Source organism: Zalophus californianus, chromosome 8, assembly GCF_009762305.2.
Source record: "Zalophus californianus isolate mZalCal1 chromosome 8, mZalCal1.pri.v2, whole genome shotgun sequence".
Taxonomy (NCBI): Eukaryota; Metazoa; Chordata; class Mammalia; order Carnivora; family Otariidae; genus Zalophus; species Zalophus californianus.
Genome location: NC_045602.1, coordinates 73,142,474 through 73,163,585, shown reverse-complemented (window position 1 = coordinate 73,163,585; position 21,112 = coordinate 73,142,474). Strand labels below are relative to the sequence as shown.

General features: G+C 39.9%; 2 protein-coding genes across 4 annotated transcripts in view; both read right to left on the bottom strand.

The window, feature by feature from the left end:
- STPG4 (sperm-tail PG-rich repeat containing 4) overlaps positions 1–246 on the bottom strand; it is a 39,683-nt gene extending 39,437 nt beyond the window's left edge. For all 3 annotated transcript variants that reach the window (XM_027623268.1, XM_027623267.1, XM_027623266.1), the window contains exon 1: positions 105–246. In XM_027623268.1, the coding sequence (XP_027479069.1) occupies positions 105–185 (81 nt within the window). In that variant the 5' untranslated portion in view covers positions 186–246. The remainder of the gene's footprint in view (positions 1–104) is intronic.
- A 3,522-nt stretch (positions 247–3,768) lies between these two features.
- On the bottom strand, positions 3,769–19,764 carry CALM2 (calmodulin 2). The gene is made up of 6 exons (XM_027621942.1): positions 19,639–19,764; positions 12,951–12,981; positions 6,031–6,174; positions 5,829–5,935; positions 5,225–5,360; positions 3,769–4,412 (listed from the first exon to the last, which is right to left on the bottom strand). The coding sequence occupies exons 1-6, from the start codon at positions 19,639–19,641 to the stop codon at positions 4,384–4,386; spliced, it is 450 nt and encodes a 149-aa protein (XP_027477743.1). The 5' UTR covers positions 19,642–19,764; the 3' UTR covers positions 3,769–4,383.
- Between the last annotated feature and the right edge of the window lie 1,348 nt (positions 19,765–21,112).

Below are 21,112 nucleotides of genomic sequence, written 5' to 3'. Positions count from 1 at the left end.
TAGGGGTGCAAAGTCCCAGCGTTAGAGAGAAGTGGGAGTTCGGCAGGGAAGCCCGGGGCGCGGGATAGCAGTGGGTAGTGGGAGCCAGGGGAGGGTGTTTGTACCGAGGAGGTGACTACCAAACTGCCAGGTCCCAGGTCTTCCCTTAGGGAATTGGAGGTGATGGCGATGACTGGCTGGTCCATTGCGGCCTCCTCGCTCCCTCAGCCTGGGATGGCGTCTGGTTGCCAGGAGGCGCCTGGGGCCCGCGGGCTGCCGAGCGTGCGCAGGGAACACGCCCACTCGGTGTCCGGTGGTGCGGGCAGGGAGGCGGGCGCGCGGAGGCCCCGCGCCACGCCTCGCGCACAGGAAATCCTCAGGCGCCATCACGCACACTTGCGGTGAGAAATCTAGGGCTCTGGAGGCGCGGCGGAGCCCTGGGTGGGTAGCTGCCCCAAGGGAGGCTCCCAAAAGACGGTTTGTGGGAGGCTGAGCGCACCATAATCCCCACCGGCCTTTTCGAAGTTACCCCCAGCCCACTCCCCCAAGCAGGTAGACAGTATGCTTCGTAGGCATACTTGGCTTTAGCGCCAAAAATCAGCCTTAGCACCCACTTTCTAAGATGGTTTCTAAGCTCCTCCGGAGGGAAATTTTGGGGGTGTCTCTTCTGCCTCTGATTTTAGGAGTGAGCACTAGACACAGTGGGCTTCCCTAGCTAAAATGCTATTCCCTTCTTCGACAGCCTAGCAAACCTCAAGAGTCAATCAACTCCTCTGAGAAGTCCTCCTTGGCCTAATCTCTTGTAGCCCTAAGGACCCTGTGCCTATCTTTATGGGAGGATTCACTTTGACAAATCATTTCTGCCCTAATTCTTAAACACGTCCCAAACACAGGTTTTTGTCTTAATTCTGAGTCTTCTGAACACGGGAGAGATTAAAATATTCGAATAAATGACCAGTTTAGACGATGGACTAGCACAGTGCTTTTCAAAAATTAATGTACAGGGCGCCTGGGTTGGCTCAGTTGGTTAAGCGACTGCCTTCGGCTCAGGCACAGGTCATGATCATGATCCTGGAGTCCCGGGATCCAGTCCCGCATCGGGCTCCCTGCTCAGCGGGGGCTCTGCTTCTCCCTCTGACCCTCTTCCCTCTCGTGCTCTTTCTCTCTCTCAAATAAATAAAATCTTAAAAAAAAATTAATGTACATACAAAACATTTGGGGATCTTAATTCGGATTCTGAGGCAGGGCCTAAGATTCTGTAGGTGATTTTCTGAGTAGTGAGAGACTAGAAGACTCCATTTCTCTTAATGGGATTCTAAATTTAACATAGGCTTTAAAAAAAAAAAAATAGGAGGGGGAAAAAAAAAACCAGACACCAAGTTTGAAATCACAACTGAAATTATAAGGCCAAGAGGCTAATAACCAGAGTTTTCACAAATGTAAGAGATTCAATCAAGTCCATCACTGTTCCTCATTTCACTTTCTTATTTTGGCTGAGCCTGTAAAAGTGGCTCAGCCGACTAGGGACTGGTACTCTAGAGACTAAAGGAATATGAAAGGTACAGAGAAGTCTAGAAACCCATACAAGGTGTGAAATAGAAAGAACATCTAGATGAGAAAATAGTTTTTTGAGTATCTCGAAAATAGAAACAGCACAGGTCAATGACTTCAAGGACTTTACCAGTAAGACAAAGCATGTAGGATAAACAAAATGTCCTCTTAAGAAAACACAGTCTTGTACAGTCTCACTGAGAAAAATTTAAGATTTATTTTCAGGTTATCATTAACAGCAGTTTTAAAAGGCGGGGTTCTCTCTCGGACTACACTAAGTAGAGGCCAACAGTGCCTTTCTAGGCATCAGATCTTTAATAAAAATCTGTGAAATACATCCTAAAATATGGATTATTTTTAACTGCAGTGATAATTTTTGTTAGAATTATGAGAGCAAACATGCTACAGACAGTACTGAGGTAAGAATTATCAATTACCACAATCCTGCTAAAACAAAACAGGCAATATGGTTAAGATGTGAAGATAGGACTAGTCCTGAGTTCCAGTTAAGACTGTTTTAAGTAGAATTGAGGTAAGAATCCAGCTCAGTATATGCCCAATATGACCAGTTAAATTATATAAAACTGCTCTATACACTTCAGGGGTGCCTGTGTGTGGTGCAGTCGGTTAAGCATCTGACTCTTGGTTTCAGCTCAGGTTGTGATCTCAGGGCCATGAGATGGAGCCAAATCTGGCTCCATGCTCAGCAAGGACTCTGCTTGAGTTTCTCTTTCCATCTTCTTCTGCCCCTCCTCCCCCAACTGCCCCACTCTCTAAAAAATAAATATTAAAAAAAAAAACCTGCTGTATCCTTCAATTTCCTATAAAATCAAAATAATGCCAACTTTGTGACTTTTGTGAATATAAAAATCAGCAATTAATGTGAGATACAAAAGCACCCCCAAAATAGTGTGCCCCCTTTCACCTTAACTTAAACTTGAAAATGTAGGAATCGGAAGAACTACCAAAGTGGTGAAGACAGACTAATTCCCTTATATTACAGAGTCATAACTGGCTTAACAGCATAGTAACATCAACTGAACACTTATTGCAAATGCCAAGGACTATGCTAAGTGCTTTACCTTCACTATTTTAAAAGCCAAGCTGGTAAATCATACCCATTTTGCAGGTAACATAACTGAAGCTTAAGGTAGTATTGACCTCTTTAGGTTTATCCACAGCAGTGATCTGAGCACTGCTGAAATAAAACTCCAAAGTCCATGTTTAATACACTGCAGACTATTGTGCCTCAATAGCCAGACACATTTATCTTCTCCCACCAAATATCTTGCTGGCCGCCTTCCTTTTGACTAAACAGTTACATGTAATGAAGGTCTTCCTATTTAATTGACTGCCTGCCTAATACGTAATAATATAATACCCCACTAGGATTATCAATGCCTGTAACTTCCCTTTAAAACCTATTTCTCTTGTTCTTCAATAACCATTCAGTTTTTTATTTTCTGGTAGAATAACAACGGTATTAAAATAGTCCAAGATGGGCAGTAACCTGCCAAATGGATTGCTCCCTGGAAAGATAAACCCTGTGGCTACAATAATCAGGTAACAATTACACTTAATGTTTTAATCTTGGCTCTCGTTTGCTATGGAATCTTTCATTAAGTATTTAAAAGGTAGCTACAAAACAAAAAAAATCAGATAACCACTTTTTGAGTAGCTTAAAATTATAGAGAAAGCAATGGTTTAGAAGCAAGCAAAAACTAAAACAAGGTTTAGTTACTGCCAATCCACTCCTAAAGATACCTTTTTTTTATAAAGCATGCCCTGGATACGCAGAACTGAAAATTCTCCCTCGCTTTATGAAAAAGGAAAAAAGCACTATGAATAAAACATTAGCAAATAGAAGAAAAAACATAATGACACCCCCTGCCTTTGGATTGTTTGTAACAGAAATATTTCTAAAAATCATTGCCTGGCTAAAGTTAATATGGACAAATGGACATGCCAAAGTTGAAAAATATGTAAAAAAGACTGGAAACAATGAACACCTACATTATGTCAGCTCCCATGCTAGCTAGGTACATTATAAAAGGTTTTTTAATCTTTCACTTAAACCTTTTGAAGGAAGTATAATTTAAAAACTAAACACAATCTAGGTAGTAAAACAGTAACAACAAAAACTTATCTAAATTACACCAAGTAAAAACCACCCCCGTATTTGATTCTCAGAATTGTTCGACCTCAGGTTAATTAAAGGACTCAGATTCAGAGCAACAGTTGGGTAAATTGTAATTTTTTTATTGGAAAACAAATATACAACTTGGAATGGATTTGAGGCAAATTGTGCCATAAGCAGATTTTCTTTAAGTGGCTAAACAAAGTTTAAAAAGCAAGTAACAATAAAAGAAAATGTTTCTGGTATAGGACCAGCAGTACAAAAAAATAGTGTACGAGTACCTGGATAATACACCCGTTTTGCAATAGTGCAACTTTTAAGTACATATTGTTGACTGTCCATAGTCCACGCAGAGTTACAACTCCACACTTCAACAACAACATGCTGACAGTTCCTAAAGAAAACTACTTAAAAAAAAGGCATAACCCAGATGTTCCCTCATTTGACCAACTCCATCTAAGTTTGGATGTGCAGAAGGGCTTAGATATATCCAGAGTAAGCCACATGCAACATGTTACTTGATCAATTTTCTAAAATAAGGTTTCAGGACAATGACAGTAAGATAAGGGAAGAAAACATGGAGGAATGAAGTCCTAATTACTATACATGCATATTTTTTGACAGCAGGGGGGAACCTTTTACAGATAAGTTACAAACAAAGAAAAGGCAAATAAACAATTTTGTACAAGAAATTTAACACATTCTGTACAATGTCTTCACTTTGCTGTCATCATTTGTACAAACTCTGAAAAAGAAGAAGTACACAAAAAGTTGTGTCAATGGCAAAAGACTGACAAAACCAATCACATTACTCAATCTCTGAGCAGTCTCCAATTCCCTTTTCTTTCCTCAAAAATTCACAGTACAAAGGAATGCTAGTTTAGGCTAGAGTTGTCAAGTTTTGTCAAGGCTGGAACTTCATAAACCAAAATTATTGAGGATTATTAATCAATAAACCAAATTAATGCTTTAGACAAGCTATTATAAATAGAAGCATTTTTGCTCTTTAGTATAACATGGTAATTTTGCAGTCAAATGCTCTACCACTGAGCTATACCCCCTACATGATAATTTTGAATTGAAGCATAAGCAAACAGTTTCAGACTAAAGCTAATTAGAGGAATAATACATCCAATGAAGGAAGGAAAATCACCTTACTTTCACTCTGAGGATCCTGAAATAAGTTTAAAGCTTTTCAAATTGTTCCACAATCATTATAAAAAGATTGTTTTAGCAGTCTCGAGTACAGTGCTTCTCAAACTTTAATGTGCATATGAAATTGTCCAGCAATCTTGTTAAAATGAAGAGATTCTACATATATGGAAGAATCTGACAGTAAACAGTTCTAAAAAGTTCTCAGGTGATTGTGATTTTGCCTAGTCTGTAGAAAATACTCTGAATAGGAAAAGGTTTGTAAATATCAAAACTGTTTTAGCATCTTCATTTGGCGCGGGGAGGGAGGTGGGGGGGAGGAGTCACTAATTTTGACCTATGAGATATACAACAAATACCTATAACTTAAAATCAAAGCACAGAATGAGGTACTGAAAGATTTACCTTCATAGTTTACTTGACCATCACCATCAATATCTGCTTCCCTGATCATTTCATCAACCTCTTCATCTGTTAACTTCTCTCCCAGGTTTGTCATCACATGGCGAAGCTCTGCTGCACTAATATAGCCATTACCATCCTAGAAAAAAATTTAGTAAGATATCTAAGTAAAATTAGAGACTCAGAGTTGGAATGAAAGTTTAGTAAGTTTACACTAAACTTCACATTAGGGAGAAAAATATACTTTAGAAATACATACCAACCAAAAACAATCTATAGTTGACCAATAAATTGTCATGGAGAGCAAAGCAGGATATCATACATTAAAATCACTATTTCTGGGGCGCCTGGGTGGCTCAGTTAAGCGTCTGCCTTCGGCTCAGGTCATGATCCCAGGGTCCTGGGATGGAGCCCCAGGTCTGGCTCCCTGCTCAGTGGGAAGTCTGCTTCTCTCACTGCCCCTCCCCCCTGCTCATACGCTCACGCTCTCTCAAATAAAATCTTAAAGAAATAAAATAAAATCTGTTTCCTAGTTCTAAAGTCAGTGATGCCTCCTTTGCCAAGATTCATCCTCAAAATTTAACAAATCCAATCCGTGAATATCTACCTTATCAAACACACGGAATGCTTCTCTAATTTCTTCTTCACTGTCTGTGTCTTTCATTTTTCTTGCCATCATTGTCAGAAATTCCGGGAAGTCAATTGTGCCATTACCTGAAATAGTTTGTTTAATTGAAATAGTACTAAAGAATTTAAATGCCCCCCCTTTCAATTCCCCCTCCCCAGACCCCCAATTTAAAAAAACTTACCATCAGCATCTACTTCATTAATCATGTCCTGTAACTCTGCTTCTGTGGGATTTTGCCCAAGAGACCTCATTACAGTTCCCAATTCCTTTGTTGTTATAGTTCCATCACCATCCTTGTCAAATAGTGAAAAAGCTTCTTTGAATTCTGTTTTAAAAAAGAGAGACCACAATCCAAACATATAGGTTAACAACAAAAAGTAACCTCCTAAATGACATGTATTAATCAACTCTTAAAGCAAAGGTATATATGGAGGTAACACCTGAAATCAGCTTTTGATTCCTCAAGAATTAGGTGGGAAAATCTTGTGATATTTCAAACATCTTTAGCTAATCATATCAATATATACTTATATTGACCTATTAGCAAGTTTTTTCACCTAAGATCTTACAAAAAACTCCAATATCTACAGCAGATAAAAGTCAAAATTATTCTAGGTTGAAGGAGGCAAAGAAAGCCCCAAATGAGTGGCTTCTCTATTTTCTATTAAAGCTCAGAATATAAAAATAAGACTGCTGGTACCCAACATATGTTTCTATAACAACTATATGCATTATATTCAGAGTAATCCTCGAAAGTTAAAATTAAGTCTCTTTAAAACCTACTAATTTAAGGGGCACCCGGGTGGCTCAGTCGGTTACAGGTCTGCCTTCAGCTCAGGTCATAACAACAGATGTTGGGCTCCCTACTCAACAGGGAGTCTGCTTCTCCCTCTCCCTCTGCTCGAGCTCTCTCTCTTGTTCACTCTCTCGCAAATAAAATCTTTAAAAAAAAACCTACTAATTTAAGAACAACAAACCCTCTAAACTTCAGAACAATATGCAATAGGCCAGTTTCCTTTTCTGAGATATAAGGAACTATCACCAAAAATCTATGATATTAACAATGCGAAGATCAAGATATGAATGGCCAGTTTTAGCTAAGTATTTTATCACTGAAGATAATTTAGACCTTTCTTTAGAAAATTATTACCTAACATCTTAAAAATCATCTTGTGAAATTATGTTCCTTTTAACTCACCACTAGATTACATGGAAAGCTGTTGAAGCAACCATCTAGAATACCTGGCTTCCCCATTTATTTCATAAACTAAAACAGAGATTAAATTTCGTAGTGCAAGGTCATATAAATGAACTAATAACAAAAAGGCAGTATTTTCTGGTAGGGTACTTTTTAAAAGCTATCAGACTCTCTTAGCAAGCAAATCCAAAAGCAGTTCCAAAGTTCATAGGGCTAAGTTCCCTCAACATATCTATACATTTGAAAATACATACCTGACATGTTTAAGAAAGCTTGCTTCCTCTTACATAATCCAAGGCTATTTATTCCCCCCTGCCTTTCTATCCTTGCTCCAATTTATACATCCCAGTTTCAATCCATCATCATCTCTTCTCTGGACTCAACTACTCTTCCACTGATTCGCCATTAACATATATCATGTCTCTTAGCTCAAAACGAAATTCAAACCTTCTGTTTTCTCTTACATGCCTGCCCTTATCTCTCCCCAAATCTTGGGAAGCACCATTACTCATATCCCTTTCTTCTACCAATCCACTATTAAAATTACTTCCAGCTCCAACTCATCAGTTGAAAATGCCAAATTTACCAATAACGACCTAGTTGCCCAATAAAACAAGTGTAATTAAGTACGTGAGGCCATATAGCATAGAAACTAAAAGACTTTGGAACTCAACTGCTCGGGTTAAATAATCCCAGCTCTGCTACTTACTAGTAATGTAACCTAGGCAAGTTAAATTACTAAACCTTTTCCACCTCAGCTTCCTCATTTTTGTTAAATAGAAATAACTATCTACCTAAGTTTATGAACTTCATTAATTAGTAAGCATAAAGCACTTAGAACTATATCTGGAAAGTAGTTAAGTGTCAAGAAAAAGATGATCTCATTTTCCTGCAGCATCCAAAACTACACTGAGAAACTCTAAACTTCCTTTGGGTTTCACAACAGTACCTCAGTTTCCCTACCTTACACTGCGCCAAAGGCTCCTGCTCCTATTTATCTCTCACATGTAATGTGACCAATTTTCTTATCCCCTTTCCTCTTTTTGACCATTTCATCTATGCCTACTCATAATGAAGGCTTCTTTAGTCTACTCATCTCTCTCAACATAATGCAGTAGTTCCCCACCCTTATCCACAGTTTCGCTTTCTGCCCTTTCAGTTACCCATAGTCAACTGCAGTCCGGAAAGCAGAGGATCCTTCCGGAAAGCAGAGGATCCTTCCGGCATACCATCAGGTCAATGGCAGCCTAACACTACATCATTCACCTCACTTCATCTCATCACATAGGCATTTTACCATCTCACATCATCACAAAAAGGGCGAGTACAGTGTATGATGAAAGATCACACTCATACAACTTACATTACGGTATATTGTTACAATTATTATGTTATTGTTGTTCATCTCTTACTGCACCTAATTCATAAATTAAACTGTATCACACGTATGTGTGTATAGGAAAAACCAGAGTTTGGTACTGTCAGTGATTTCCGGCATCCACTGGGGTCTTAGAATGTATCCTTCCCACCACAGGTAAGGAAGGGGCTACTGTACCTTTATTTCTGACTTCCTACAGGACATGTCCCCTGGGCTGACCCCAAGCAAGACTTAGAAAAATCAATTCTATATTCCCCAGCAACCCTAGGATTCCTAATGCAAGCAAAAGACACTTCAACTCTTTCCTTATCAAATCTGTCAACAAGTCCTTTTGAATTCTCCCATTTCAATACTGCCTAATTCTTTTTTCATCTCTACAAGCAGTATCTTGTTTCATGGCCCCGTCATCTTTTGCCTAGACTATTACGATAGCCTTCTAACTGGGTTCTTTATTTAAAATTACCCACACAACTACCCGGGTCATATTACCTTTTTAGATTACCACATTACTTTCTTCTCTTTAAAATCTATTAGCTACTTACCTTTTAGACCAGGTTATCACTGACTAGTTGGTAGTTTACTACATTCAGGATTAACATAGTTCCATTTCATTTAAAATTGTTTTCAGAGAACTCCCCTGGTATCACAAGCTTAGTAGCAAACTACTGATTGATTTTATGAAATTAGCCTATAGTAGACTAACTAGATTGACTCAATGACAAAAACAGATCAATAAACCCCACACAAATAGAATGTGATGAAGACATTTCCATTTTACTCAGGGTTTTTTTTTTTTTTTAAACAAAAAAAAAAATGTAGGATGTAGAGATACTGTAGAGATGTAGAGATACTGTCTAGAAATGCATTAAACTATTAGGGTTTGAACACATGGCATTTATCACCTAATAACTTAGGCTACAAGAAAATTAAAGCTCTTAGAAACATGATTTTGTTTACATTACATTTGCTGCTATAATACTTAGCTACAGGTATTAACAATAGCATTCTGTGCAAAGGTTTCCAATGTGTAACTATAATCATTTTACTGTGTGACTTAATTATTAAGATGTATAGTAAGTTTATATGTGTGTTCTTAATTTCAAGTTTTAAAATATATTAACTTTTTTAAAAAATAGGCTCCACATCCAGCATGGGGCCCAACACAGGGCTTGAACTCAACCCTGAGAGATCAAGACCTGAGCTGAAATCAAGAGTCGGATGCTTAACCAACTGAGCTACCCAGGTGCCCCTAAAGTACATTAACTTTAAAATGCTTGCTGGAGGGGCACCTGGGTGGCTCAGTCATTAAGCGTCTGCCCAGGGTCCTGGAATCGAGCCCCGCTTTGGGCTCCCTGCTTGGCGGGAAGCCTGCTACTCTCCCTCCCCCTCTCCCACTCCCTCTGCTTGTGTTCCTTCTCTCGCTGTGTCTGTCAAAATACGTAAAATCTTAAAAATAAAATAAAATACTTGCTGGAGTAAGTGAAAAACAGAAAATAAGACCATATCTATGCTATAACTATCAGTTTATGGATACAAGAAAGGAACAAATGGCAAGATTTATTCCAAATTTTTATTTATATTTTTACACTAGAGCCAGAAATACCTATAAAACTCCTTGAAATAAAAATAAACTCAAAAGTACCATTTAAATTCACCTGCCCTTACAGCTCACTACCTTACTTTATAACTAGTATAATCTTTATGTATAGAAGCAGGCCATTCTAAACTGTAATTCCCAGGAATGACTTGAATCAAATGCCTGTTTACCAACTTCCATTTATTTAGAAAATTCTAACTGAATAATCTCTTAAAGGGCATGTATCAGACTTTTGTTGGCACTATGTAAACTGAGTAAGCTTACTTTCTTTCATCAAATTAAGTTTTACCCCTACACTGACCTTTAAAAAAGAAAAATTCTTGTAGGATTTTCCTATTAGTACCTGAAGTGTCAAATGCCAACTAATGACATCATGGCAGAATCATCAACAAAATTAACTAGTTAGTGATGTCACAATGAACACTTCTGGATTCCTCTTTAAGCCTAGGTAATGTAAACAATTCTAGTAACTTCATCTAAACATGCTTCTTCTGGACCAACTTATTTGCTGTTAGTAGACTTTCTAAACAAATTCTGAAGTAGTAATGATTATCATATAAAGTTAAAATAGCTTAAAAAGAACCTTAGTATATTCAATGTTGATTACGGACAGAGTTTGTAAACATTTTTTTTGGTAAAGACTCTAAGATGTTACTGATTTCCAATTACAATTTATCAGGATAAAGAAAATAATTTGTTTCCACCTCAAAGGTTGACATTGAAACATAATCAAATTTAGAAGGAAGGGATTTTGGAAGGAGGGAGAATAATTCTTAGGATAGGGTAGGTAGCATTCTGGAACATTTTTTGTTGTCACACACTCCGAAAAGAAGTGTATCCATTCTTGAGTCCTTACTATGTGGGAGTCACAGGGGATACAAGAGGCAACTAAAAGGTCCCCAATCTCACAGGGTTTTACTTTAGCAGTATAAAAGCTTTGACTCCTTTAAAGGTTCACTAAAACCTGGGGTACAAGGAATGGTTTTAAAAGCCTAAGAAAATGCAGGGTAGGGAGAGAATCTAGAATAGATTTTCTCCCATCCCCACTGGAAATTTAATTATATGATGAAAGCCAACAAAAAGACTGAATTTATCTTAAAGTAAATGTTCCAGTGAACTACTAGGTAGTATTCTTTATGAAAATCCTATCAGTCTTTGAAGGCTGATCCTCTTGTATTTAAAAGACACACACTGTCTTCTTTAATAGTTGTATGTGTGTTTGGGGGATCAATATGAGCATCAACTATGTGATAGATACCTTAAATACATTTCCTACCTTAAAGTGAAAATGCCGTGCTGTGTACAGCAGGGACAACTACCTGACTGGGAATACCAAGAAATTAAAGGTAGAGAGGAAGGCCAAATGTATTAGAGAAGTTAAGAGTTTAAGGCTGGATATATGAATTAGCCTGTCACTTCCTAAGAATACATTATTTAAAAACAAAACAAAACTTTCCTAGAATAATTTACATTTCATGGATACATTTAAAATAGTATAAATGAACAAAGAAACTAGTTCCAAAGCGCTGCTTGATTACTTCAACACTCAGTACATGCAATTTATCAACCCTAGAAAGCAAATCCCAGATTTAAGTCAAATTCACACAGTAAGTAAAAATAAAACCTGCTTACATTTGGTCCTTCATGTTAATAGCTTCCTCCTTTATATAGTCCTATCAAGTACTATTTGTGATGAGTATCTGAGATTAATGATTTCTGGGTCCCCCAAATTTACGTGGAGAGGGGGGCTTACTTTAAATGGGCTATATATAGCTGAGTTCCAACTGGGCTTCTCAGTTTTCTCTAGCATTAAAAAAAAAAAAAAAAAGCTTTAGTGCTTTTGAACACTTCAAACTTCTTGCCTGCCAGGAAAACTATGGTAGTTAAAACTGCTTGATGCTTGTGTTAATAAAAGCCTAAAGAGGGACGCCTGGGTGGCTCAGTTGGTTAAGCAGCTGCCTTCTGCTCAGGTCATAATCCCAGGGTCCTGGGATCAAGTCCCGTTGTCAGGCTCCCTGCTCAGCGGGGAGCCTGCTTCTCCCTCTGCACTCCTCCTGCTTGTGCTCTTTCTGACAAATAAATGAAATCTTTAAAAAAAAAAAAAAAAGCCTAAAGAGAGTAAAGAGTTTGAAAAGCATCTCAACACTACAATGAACTAAAAAAGAAAAAAAATCCTTTAGCAGGTTTCCCCAACATTTTGAAGTTAACCAGCCATCTCAAAGTGTTAGAATAAAATCAAAAGTACCGATGTTTAATGTTATAGCATAAAGACAACATGACATCAAGTTTTACATAACAATTTCACGTATTTCCATGACATACCAAAGAAAACAAAATTTAAAAAGCTCATTTCAACAGCTGTCACTACCGTTCCTTAAGACAAAATTCAACTTACTACACATTTAGAAAATAGAATTTTAACTTTTGGATCTAAGTTTTTCTCTAGAGATAATAGTTATTCCTGACTGATTCTACATGAAATTCTAAGGTTAAAATATTAGCTACTTTAAACTGGGGCAAATTCAGTGTTCCTTTCTGATTTAACATTTCCAGTTACCTATTAATTACCACCTGGCTCTTTTTTCTTGTGAAGAGTAATCTGAAGTTGCAGTGTTAAAAACTGCCCAGAATTCATGTTTTAAAGATAATCTTCAAGAAAAACAAAGACCACCACCACCAAGTTCCAAAGTACACCCCCACATAGCCTAAAAACTTGCCTTTCATTACAGTTAGCCCCATACATCTCTCACAGGCAAGCGTACCTTCTCATTTGCCAAGCAGGTTCAATTACTGTATTACATTACACCATCTGTTACTATCTACTACATAGATCATAGTCAATTCTTTCATACAGGTATCTTAGTATGAAGTTGGCTACTCAATTTATAATAAAATCCAATGGGTATCGTTTAGCAAAGTATTTCTTACCTGCAATCTGCTCTTCAGTCAGTTGGTCAGCCTATAAACAGATCAGAGATAGGTAAGTGACTTCAGAGTATGTAGAGCAGCAGTTAAACTAAAGAACCAAGTTTAAAAACTTTCAGGGTTCACCTTGTACCATAAACTACATGTAGTGTAACACTCCTTAGTATGAGCAACAAACATAGGTAGAAAATGAATACGTTTTAAGGTACAAAATGCATATTAAGTAGGTAGGTTTATCTTCAAAGCTAAGCAGTCTTGACCAAGATTAATACTTAAACCCCAAGTATTATTTCAGAATACATATGAAAGTCTCAATTTCACACAAATTGAAAAAAAAAAGCAATTTGGCATACTAAAAAATTTAAAGGAAGTTGTTATTCTTCTAAAGCAGAGGGAATCCAACAAAAACATTGTTTCCTTTCTCAAAGTTAAGACACCTAAACTTAAGCTCACCTCTTCTGATAAATAAAAACCAATACTATTATCAGAAATCTCCACTGAACCAAAATAATGTCCAAAGACTAGATTCAAAATTACTTCTATAAATGGTTAAACACATCATTTGGACATGAAAATGATTTTCCAAACCTAAAACAAACAAAAAAACCCCACAACACTAAGCAAAAATCCCATCTATTATAAAGATAAAAATCCAAGCTGTCCCGGTTGGGGCAACATGAAAGCTACCAGTTTTTACTACTCCTCAGGCAAATGCAAAGAATCCAGATTCTCAACATTTGAACTACATTATTTATTGTTAAGTCAAGCCATTCATTTTCTCTTCACTTTTGAAATCCCAATGTGCACCTAAGGTTTTTGATGTTTTTAGCATACAAAGAGAGTCACTATTTTTGCTAAAAAAAAAAGGCCAGGCATTTGCTAAAGGCCTTTATAGATATTGTTTTATTCAGTCTTCACACTGACCCTCTAATGATATTATTATCCCTTATCTTACACATAGGGAAAGAGGTTCAGGTTGAATTTCAGGGAGGAGTACAAAATTCGTAACTAGTGGAGTCAGAATTAAACACAAAGGTGTTAGATGTATTCACTGCCTGTAAGTTTTAAATGCAGAGTACCATAATATACAATAAACACATCTGCAAAATACCAAGACTTTTTCTTCATGTGGCCTTCATCTTTGGACATTTCACCACTTACCAGTACATAAACCCATGAAGCAACTGCTTATGTGGTACTAGCACTAATCAGACCCAGCCCTCTAATATTCTTACCTATATGGAATCAAGCATTCTGTGATTAATCCATTCATTTATCAGTATGAAAGAATAAACACTGCCTGGTTTCATTCTTTTTAAAGAATACCTTAATGAAAAATAATAGCATAATATTTCTCTAGGGGACAGCATGAGAAAATTTGGGAAGGAACCCAGAAAGCATAAGTTTCTTTCTCTGCTCAACAATTTTGATTTGACCTTGATGCAAACTCAACTTGCTTCTATTTTAGGAAAAAAAAAAAAGCAAAAGGCCTGGTAACTTAAAATTGAAGAGGCAATAATTAAGTTCCAATGCAGGAGTTAAAAAAAAAAGATCAACTTTTATCCTTCCACACCCCAATCCTCCATCTGATATAAAATCAGTCATCCTGTTTTCCCTAAGGAGTAAGATTCAAAATACGGTAAATCCATTGACTTGATAATACTTTGTTAGAGGCTATAAAGGATTTACTTCCACTCTGATTCCATTTTGCAGGACTTCCATCATTTCTGAAAAAAGGGCAACACGGCAGAGTGGGGAAAAAAGCAGTGTTTTGAGTCATTGCTGGACATACTAGTATCCTAGCTCTGTCACTTAAAGAGCCATGTGACCTTGGACATGTTACTCAACCGTTCATAGTCCATTTCATCCATACAATATTAATACCTACCTTACAAGGTTATTGCACAGAGCGAGAAGCTATGTAAAGGGCCAACCCAAAGAGTTCAGTGATAATTATTTTATATATATTAACTCATCAAAGAACCTGTAATGTTAAATATGAACCTGACTAGTTCAACTTCCACACAGCAAATATGCATGGCATCACCACCTCTTGCTTCAGAGAGTAGGAGGGCCACATTAAAGCCCTCAAAGAGACTGTTATTATAGGCAGGCATTTTGAAGTTTTTTGTTTTGTTTTGTTTTGTTTTAAAGATTTTATTTATTTATTTGAGAGAGAGAGAATGAGAGATAGAGAGTACGAGAGGGAAGAGGGTCAGAGGGAGAAGCAGACTCCCTGCTGAGCAGGGAGCCCGATGCGGGACTCGATCCCGGGACTCCAGGATCATGACCTGAGCCGAAGGCAGTCGCTTAACCAACTGAGCCACCCAGGTACCCCAGGCATTTTGAAGTTTATTTTCTTCCTGCTATACTTTGTCTTTTATCCTAGTCATCTGTATACCAGATCACTTCTTATGAAATACTTAAGGGGACCAAAATATACATATGCACACGTGTGCTTTTCTTGTCATATAATATGGAGATGCCTATTTTATTTTTTTAAAGATTTTATTTATTTGACAGAGAGACAGTGAGAGAGGGAACACAAGCAGAGGGAGTGGAAGAGGGAGAAGCAGGCTTCCCGCTGAACAGAGAGCCCGATGCGGGGCTCGATCCCAGGACCCAGGGATCATGACCTGAGCCGAAGACAGACGCTTAGTGACTGAGCCACCCAGGCGCCCCATGGAGATGCCTATTTTAAACTTATCCTTTTTGGAAGTTATTAAGTTTAAAATGTATTACTGCTACATGGAAATTTCTTAATTTACCCTTCCCATTCATTTACAACTAAGCATTGCATAACATCGTCTAGTCTTTCCTAGATACAGAAAAGAAAATTAAACATCACGAATAAGTATTAACCATCTTAAAAAAAAACAAACAGCAAACCTACGATTGTTCCATGTTATCTTTGATTTAAGCTGAGAAAATACATTTCCATAAACTACAAGCACGAGGTGCAGCCCAGGGACAGATGTGGCAGGTGAAAATCAGTTTAGGACTAAAGACTTAGTTAAGCTGAATGTATGGAAGGCACAGTATTGTGAAAGCTGAAGGAATGATTGCTTTGACCAGGAAGGGAAACAGTGTTGTTCTCTCAACAGGGAGGGGCAGGGGTGGATTTTGGGAAGGTGCATTTATACTAAAGCTAAGAAGGAAGGAAGGAAGAAAAGGATGTTAGCTATAAAGCAAAACTTTAAAATTATCCAATTTTGCTTGGAAAGTCAAAATTTAATGGCCCCACACCATCTCGTCCAGCTCTCCCAACTCTAGGCAGACAGTCTTAGAAAAATTCACAAAGGAGGGGTGCCTGGGTAGCCCAGTCGGTTAAGTGATGACTCTTGATTTCAGCTCAGGTCATGATCTCAGGGTTGTGATCAAGCCCCACCTACCCGCTGGGCCTGGAGACTGCTTAAGAATCTCTCTCCCTCGCCCTCTGCCCCTCCCCCACCTCCCCAAAAATAAAATTCACAAAAGAGCTTCAAGGAACGAACTATCAAACAGAATGCTAAGTTACTCACATAGCCTTAAAAATGCTCCTCGATTTTGTTACGTTTCAAGAAACTTAAAGAAGTTTTTGTATTTACTACTAATCCAAAGTTCAAGGTTTTAAAATAAACTTTACCAGCAGCATTCAGATTAAGGCCTACAAAAACAAAAACACACCACTCCCTAGCACTCTAATTTGTAAGCCTTTTCCAACTACATGCAAATAAATTTGGTTCTTCTTTCTATGGAGAGTGCCATTTTCTTAGAACTAGAAGAATTATACTTTTGGGAAAACTCAAGCTCATTAACATGTGTGTTTATCTCAGGAAAGAATAATCCACTAGAGAGATGACTGTTCTTACCCCTTTATTTCTACAACAATTGATAGAATTCCTCCTCCTGTTCATCACTCCAGAGAAAGCTTCCGGGCATTAGTATACTCCCAAATTCCACACCAGACCTACTGAACTAGAATCTGCATTTTAAAGATTTGTAAACACTGAGAAACATTAATCTAGACTAATGTGTGACCTGAAAAGTGAATGCATTACGTACCTATCAAACACTTCCTAAACAGCATTCAAAAGTAGATATGGATACTCCTGGACTTTATCTAGTGAATGGCAGTTTAAAAATAATCCAAAATTCTTATCTGAATAAATGTATGAATCCACAGGTTTAAAATGGAACACAAACTTCTAGCTTTCATTCATTCCTCTTCATTCCAAGCTCTATTTAGATACTACAAAGCATTAAGTAAAATTTTTTCACAATTTCAGAAGTCAGGATATTTGTTTCACCTATATTAAAAGCAGCCTTTAGATTATTTCAGAATTAACAGTTACCTTAATTCTACAGAACAGCACTTATTATATAGCATCTCTGACCAAAAGAGAAACCATTATAATGGACAAATTACTTCACAGAAATTAGGACTATCACTAAAGGCCTACTTTGATCACTGTACCTAAATCTAGAACTTTCTATGTATTTTTAATAGGGCCATAGCGAAGTTCCTCAGTGTAACACACACTGATCTACTTGCAATTTGATACAATAATGATTATTCAGACAAGCACAAAACTTCCTACCTCTTCATATCTCTTATCACCTGGGCCCCAAGTCTTCTTAAAGCAATCCCTGGCTCTTTCAATGCGCGCATAAACACTACATGTAAACCCAAGAGCTATGTGAGCAATCTTAATCCCCTTCCACACAAACTCTTACTCTTTAAACCTGATAAGAGTCCTAATTTTAAATCTCCAGGTCTTGTAACTATGAAGTTTACCTTAAGACAACGTCCATGTCCAAGTTAATTTTACGTAACAATGACTGTCAAATTGAACAAACTAACTGAAAACCCCCAACCCCCAAAGCACCAATGATACAAACAGTAACTACAAAAGCTTATCACTGGCACAGGACCGTGAAAGTGTAGATACAAACTGTATGCATCACTAAGAAAATCTATCCAAGTTCCTGACTCAAGTATCAGACTGATTAGGTAAAAACTGTACCATTCATTTTTTAAAAATTTACTGCGCAATTTAGAACCTTGATTACATGCATATAATGTACACCTTGTTTCATCTAAAAGTAAATTCAACTAGTATGGCAAATTCAGAATAAAATAATTTAAAATATCAAAATAGAACGAGTGCATCAAACTTAAGTGAACACTAGTTTTATCCAAGGTGAACTCCTCTCCCCACACCCATAGAGGCTGCAGGTTTCAGTTGGCAAGGATTCCCAACTCCTGTTTAAGATGTCACCTTGCCTTCTGGACACACCCATCGCTGTAACCACTTGGCAGACGAAAACACAAAGTAGGTATTGCAAATTACCGCCCTCATTAGTTTTTTTTTAAACAGGAAAAAAACAGGGGTTCCGGTCTCAAGTGACAGGGAAATGCTTTTTAAAATTCCCTGTTCCCTCTGTCCCCGGTATACTTTTCTATCACTACAGTACTTGACAGCCATTACTATATAAAAGAATTGAACTGTACGTTACCATGGTCTGGCATTTTCTGTACGGAAATACGACTCATTTTCAAGGGAGTTGGAGCAGGGGCAATGCTGTGATGATGGTTAACATTAGGAGTGCACGTGAGTACTTAAGAATAGGATATAGACACTGGCTCTTTTCAAATGTTACGGCAGGATAAAAGCGACTTTCACAACAGAACGTCAGTCACCCCAAAGCTTGCTTTCAATAGGTGACTAGAAAAAGCCTTTCAGACCCAAGCTGGAGCTGACGACTTTCTCAAACAAGATGCGCACTCTGAGGGTGCGCCAAAGTTCCAAAGACAAAGCCACTCAATTTTTTTTTTTTTTTTAATGTCCAGCTTGGGTGGACCCAGGGCCCCAAATGGAGTGGAAAGATCAGGATCCACCGAGCTTCCTTCTCGCCACCGGAAGGGGATGGGAAACTGCCGAAGTCGTCCTCCCCCACCCATTCCCAACCGGCCAGCCCCGCAGCTTGGCGGGCCGCCGAGACCTCCGCAGCCCTGCAGGTGCCAGCGCAGCAGCTGGAGCGCGAGCCTAGCCGAGCGGGCGGCGGCCGCGGCCCCGCCCCCCGCCCCCCCGGCCGCTCCCCGCGCCGCGCGGGCTCGGCCCCCACAGCGCACCGCGCCTGCTCGCGCGCCCCCCGCCACCCCCCCGCACCCGGCACGCGGGGGATGCGGGCTAACGGCGGCACTGGCGCTCGCCCCGGGCCTCGCGCTCCCTCCCGCCCCCTCGGCGCATGGCGGCCGCAAGCGGACAAAGGCGCTTCCTGGCGCCAGCACTAATCGTCCGTTGGGCTTTTGAATCCGGCCCCGGGACTGACCTTTCGAGATGCCCGACCCGTGGCTTTTGCCCTCCCGCTCTCCCCCGCCCTTCCACTCTCTCGTCTCCACCATGTGCTGGGCTGCCCCCCACCCCGGACCCATCAACCTCACCCAGCCAAGCCCCTGAGGAGCTTCAGCGCCTCGTAGGCAATGCTCCGGCTCCCGAAACATTGGGGAACTCCTCCCTGAGGAGAATGAGGATGTGGGAGCACCTGCGACGCAACCGCCGCGGTGCCCCCAGTCTCTTTCGCACCATCCCTCTGGCGAAGACCACTCCTAAAGGATGTGGGGGAGCAGCGTTCCCTTTCTTTAACAAATTTGCTTCAGCCTCGTCCCCCCTCAGGCCAAGCGCCGGCAGCTTAGCGACGCACTCACCATGCTGCAAGTGCTACCGGTTTCCAAGAAGCGACCACACAACCACTCAGCTCGCTCGCCCCACTCGGACTAATTCTCCTCCTCCGCCCCCAGCGCCTCATAAACACCTCCCTCCGCCAGATCCCTCCGCCGCACGCCAGATAACGGAACATCGCAAACGAGTCCCGGCCAACCCCCTCCTCTCTAACTCTTCTCGGGACTCCTTTATCCACTGTTATTTACTCGACGGGGCAAGAGATAAAGGAAAGTAGGCGAACGAATGACGTAAGTGGGTTTCACTCCCCAGCGAGCCCGTTTAAAGGCCCGGGAGTCGCGCCTGAGGGGGCGCTACTTTGCGGCGCGGAGGAGAATCACTGTGGCGACTCGCACCCGATGATCGTTGAACCGGCCTCTGATTGGCTGGTTCGTACCTGCAATGCGTCACTCGGGCTCGCAGCCGCCGCCGGGACGCGGTGCGGCTTCTGCCGTTGCTGCTGTGGCCGCGCTGTCCTGGCAACTGCGCCAGGCGGCGGAGTCTCTTCCTTTGCGCTTGGCTGGAGAATCTTCCTCCTCCACCCATCCTTCCCTCCCACACTCATACACTTTCCCGCCCCTTGTGCGGGGGTAGGCGAAAACACCTTAGGCAGATAGATTGACGCCAGAAGACCCCGCGCTCAGCCTGTCGGCCTTCTGGAGGCCACACATTTTCCATTTTACTCCGTCACAAAACCAATAAAAATCTAGGTAAGGATAAATGCAGTTGCTTAGCTGAGAGACGAATCCGAAAGGGCCTTCCGTTTATACTTGCCATTCTCGTTTCTTACCAGGGGTAGTTTCCCAGAAAAGTCACCCAGAAACCACGGTAATCCGAAATTCAGTGGAATTAGTCACCCCCAACAGCGTTTTGATATTGTGGAATAACAGGGTCCTGGTTTGGAGTCAGACCTGTGTTGGTTGGTGCACTTTCTTAGATGTGTGACCTTGGATGAGTCATTTCATCTTTAGCCTCGTTTATAAAATGGAGTAATGGGGCGCCTGGGTGGCTCAGTCGTTAAGCGTCTGCCTTCGGCTCAGGTCATGATTCCAGAGTCCTGGGATCGAGCCCCGCATCGGACTCCCTGCTCCACGGGAGGCCTGAACCTCTCCCATTCTCCCTGCTTGTGTTCCCTCCCTTGCTGTGCCTCTCTCTGTCAAAAAAATAAAATCTTTAAAAAATAAATAAATAAAATAAAATGGAGTAATAATACTTCTCTGAAAAGGTTATTGTAAGGGTTAGAATAATATAAAGATTAGAGTTAATGTAAAATGTTAAAGTATCTGGTACAAGGTAAGCACCCAAGTGGTCGCTGTAATATACCTTCCCCTCAGAACAAATTTGCCCTTTTGGATCTCTAACCTCTCAGATTTAAGTGGACATTTAAAAAAACATGTTTAAGAGTTGGCTCCTTGGAACTGGAACCCTTGTGCATTGTTGGCGGGAATGTAAAATGGTACC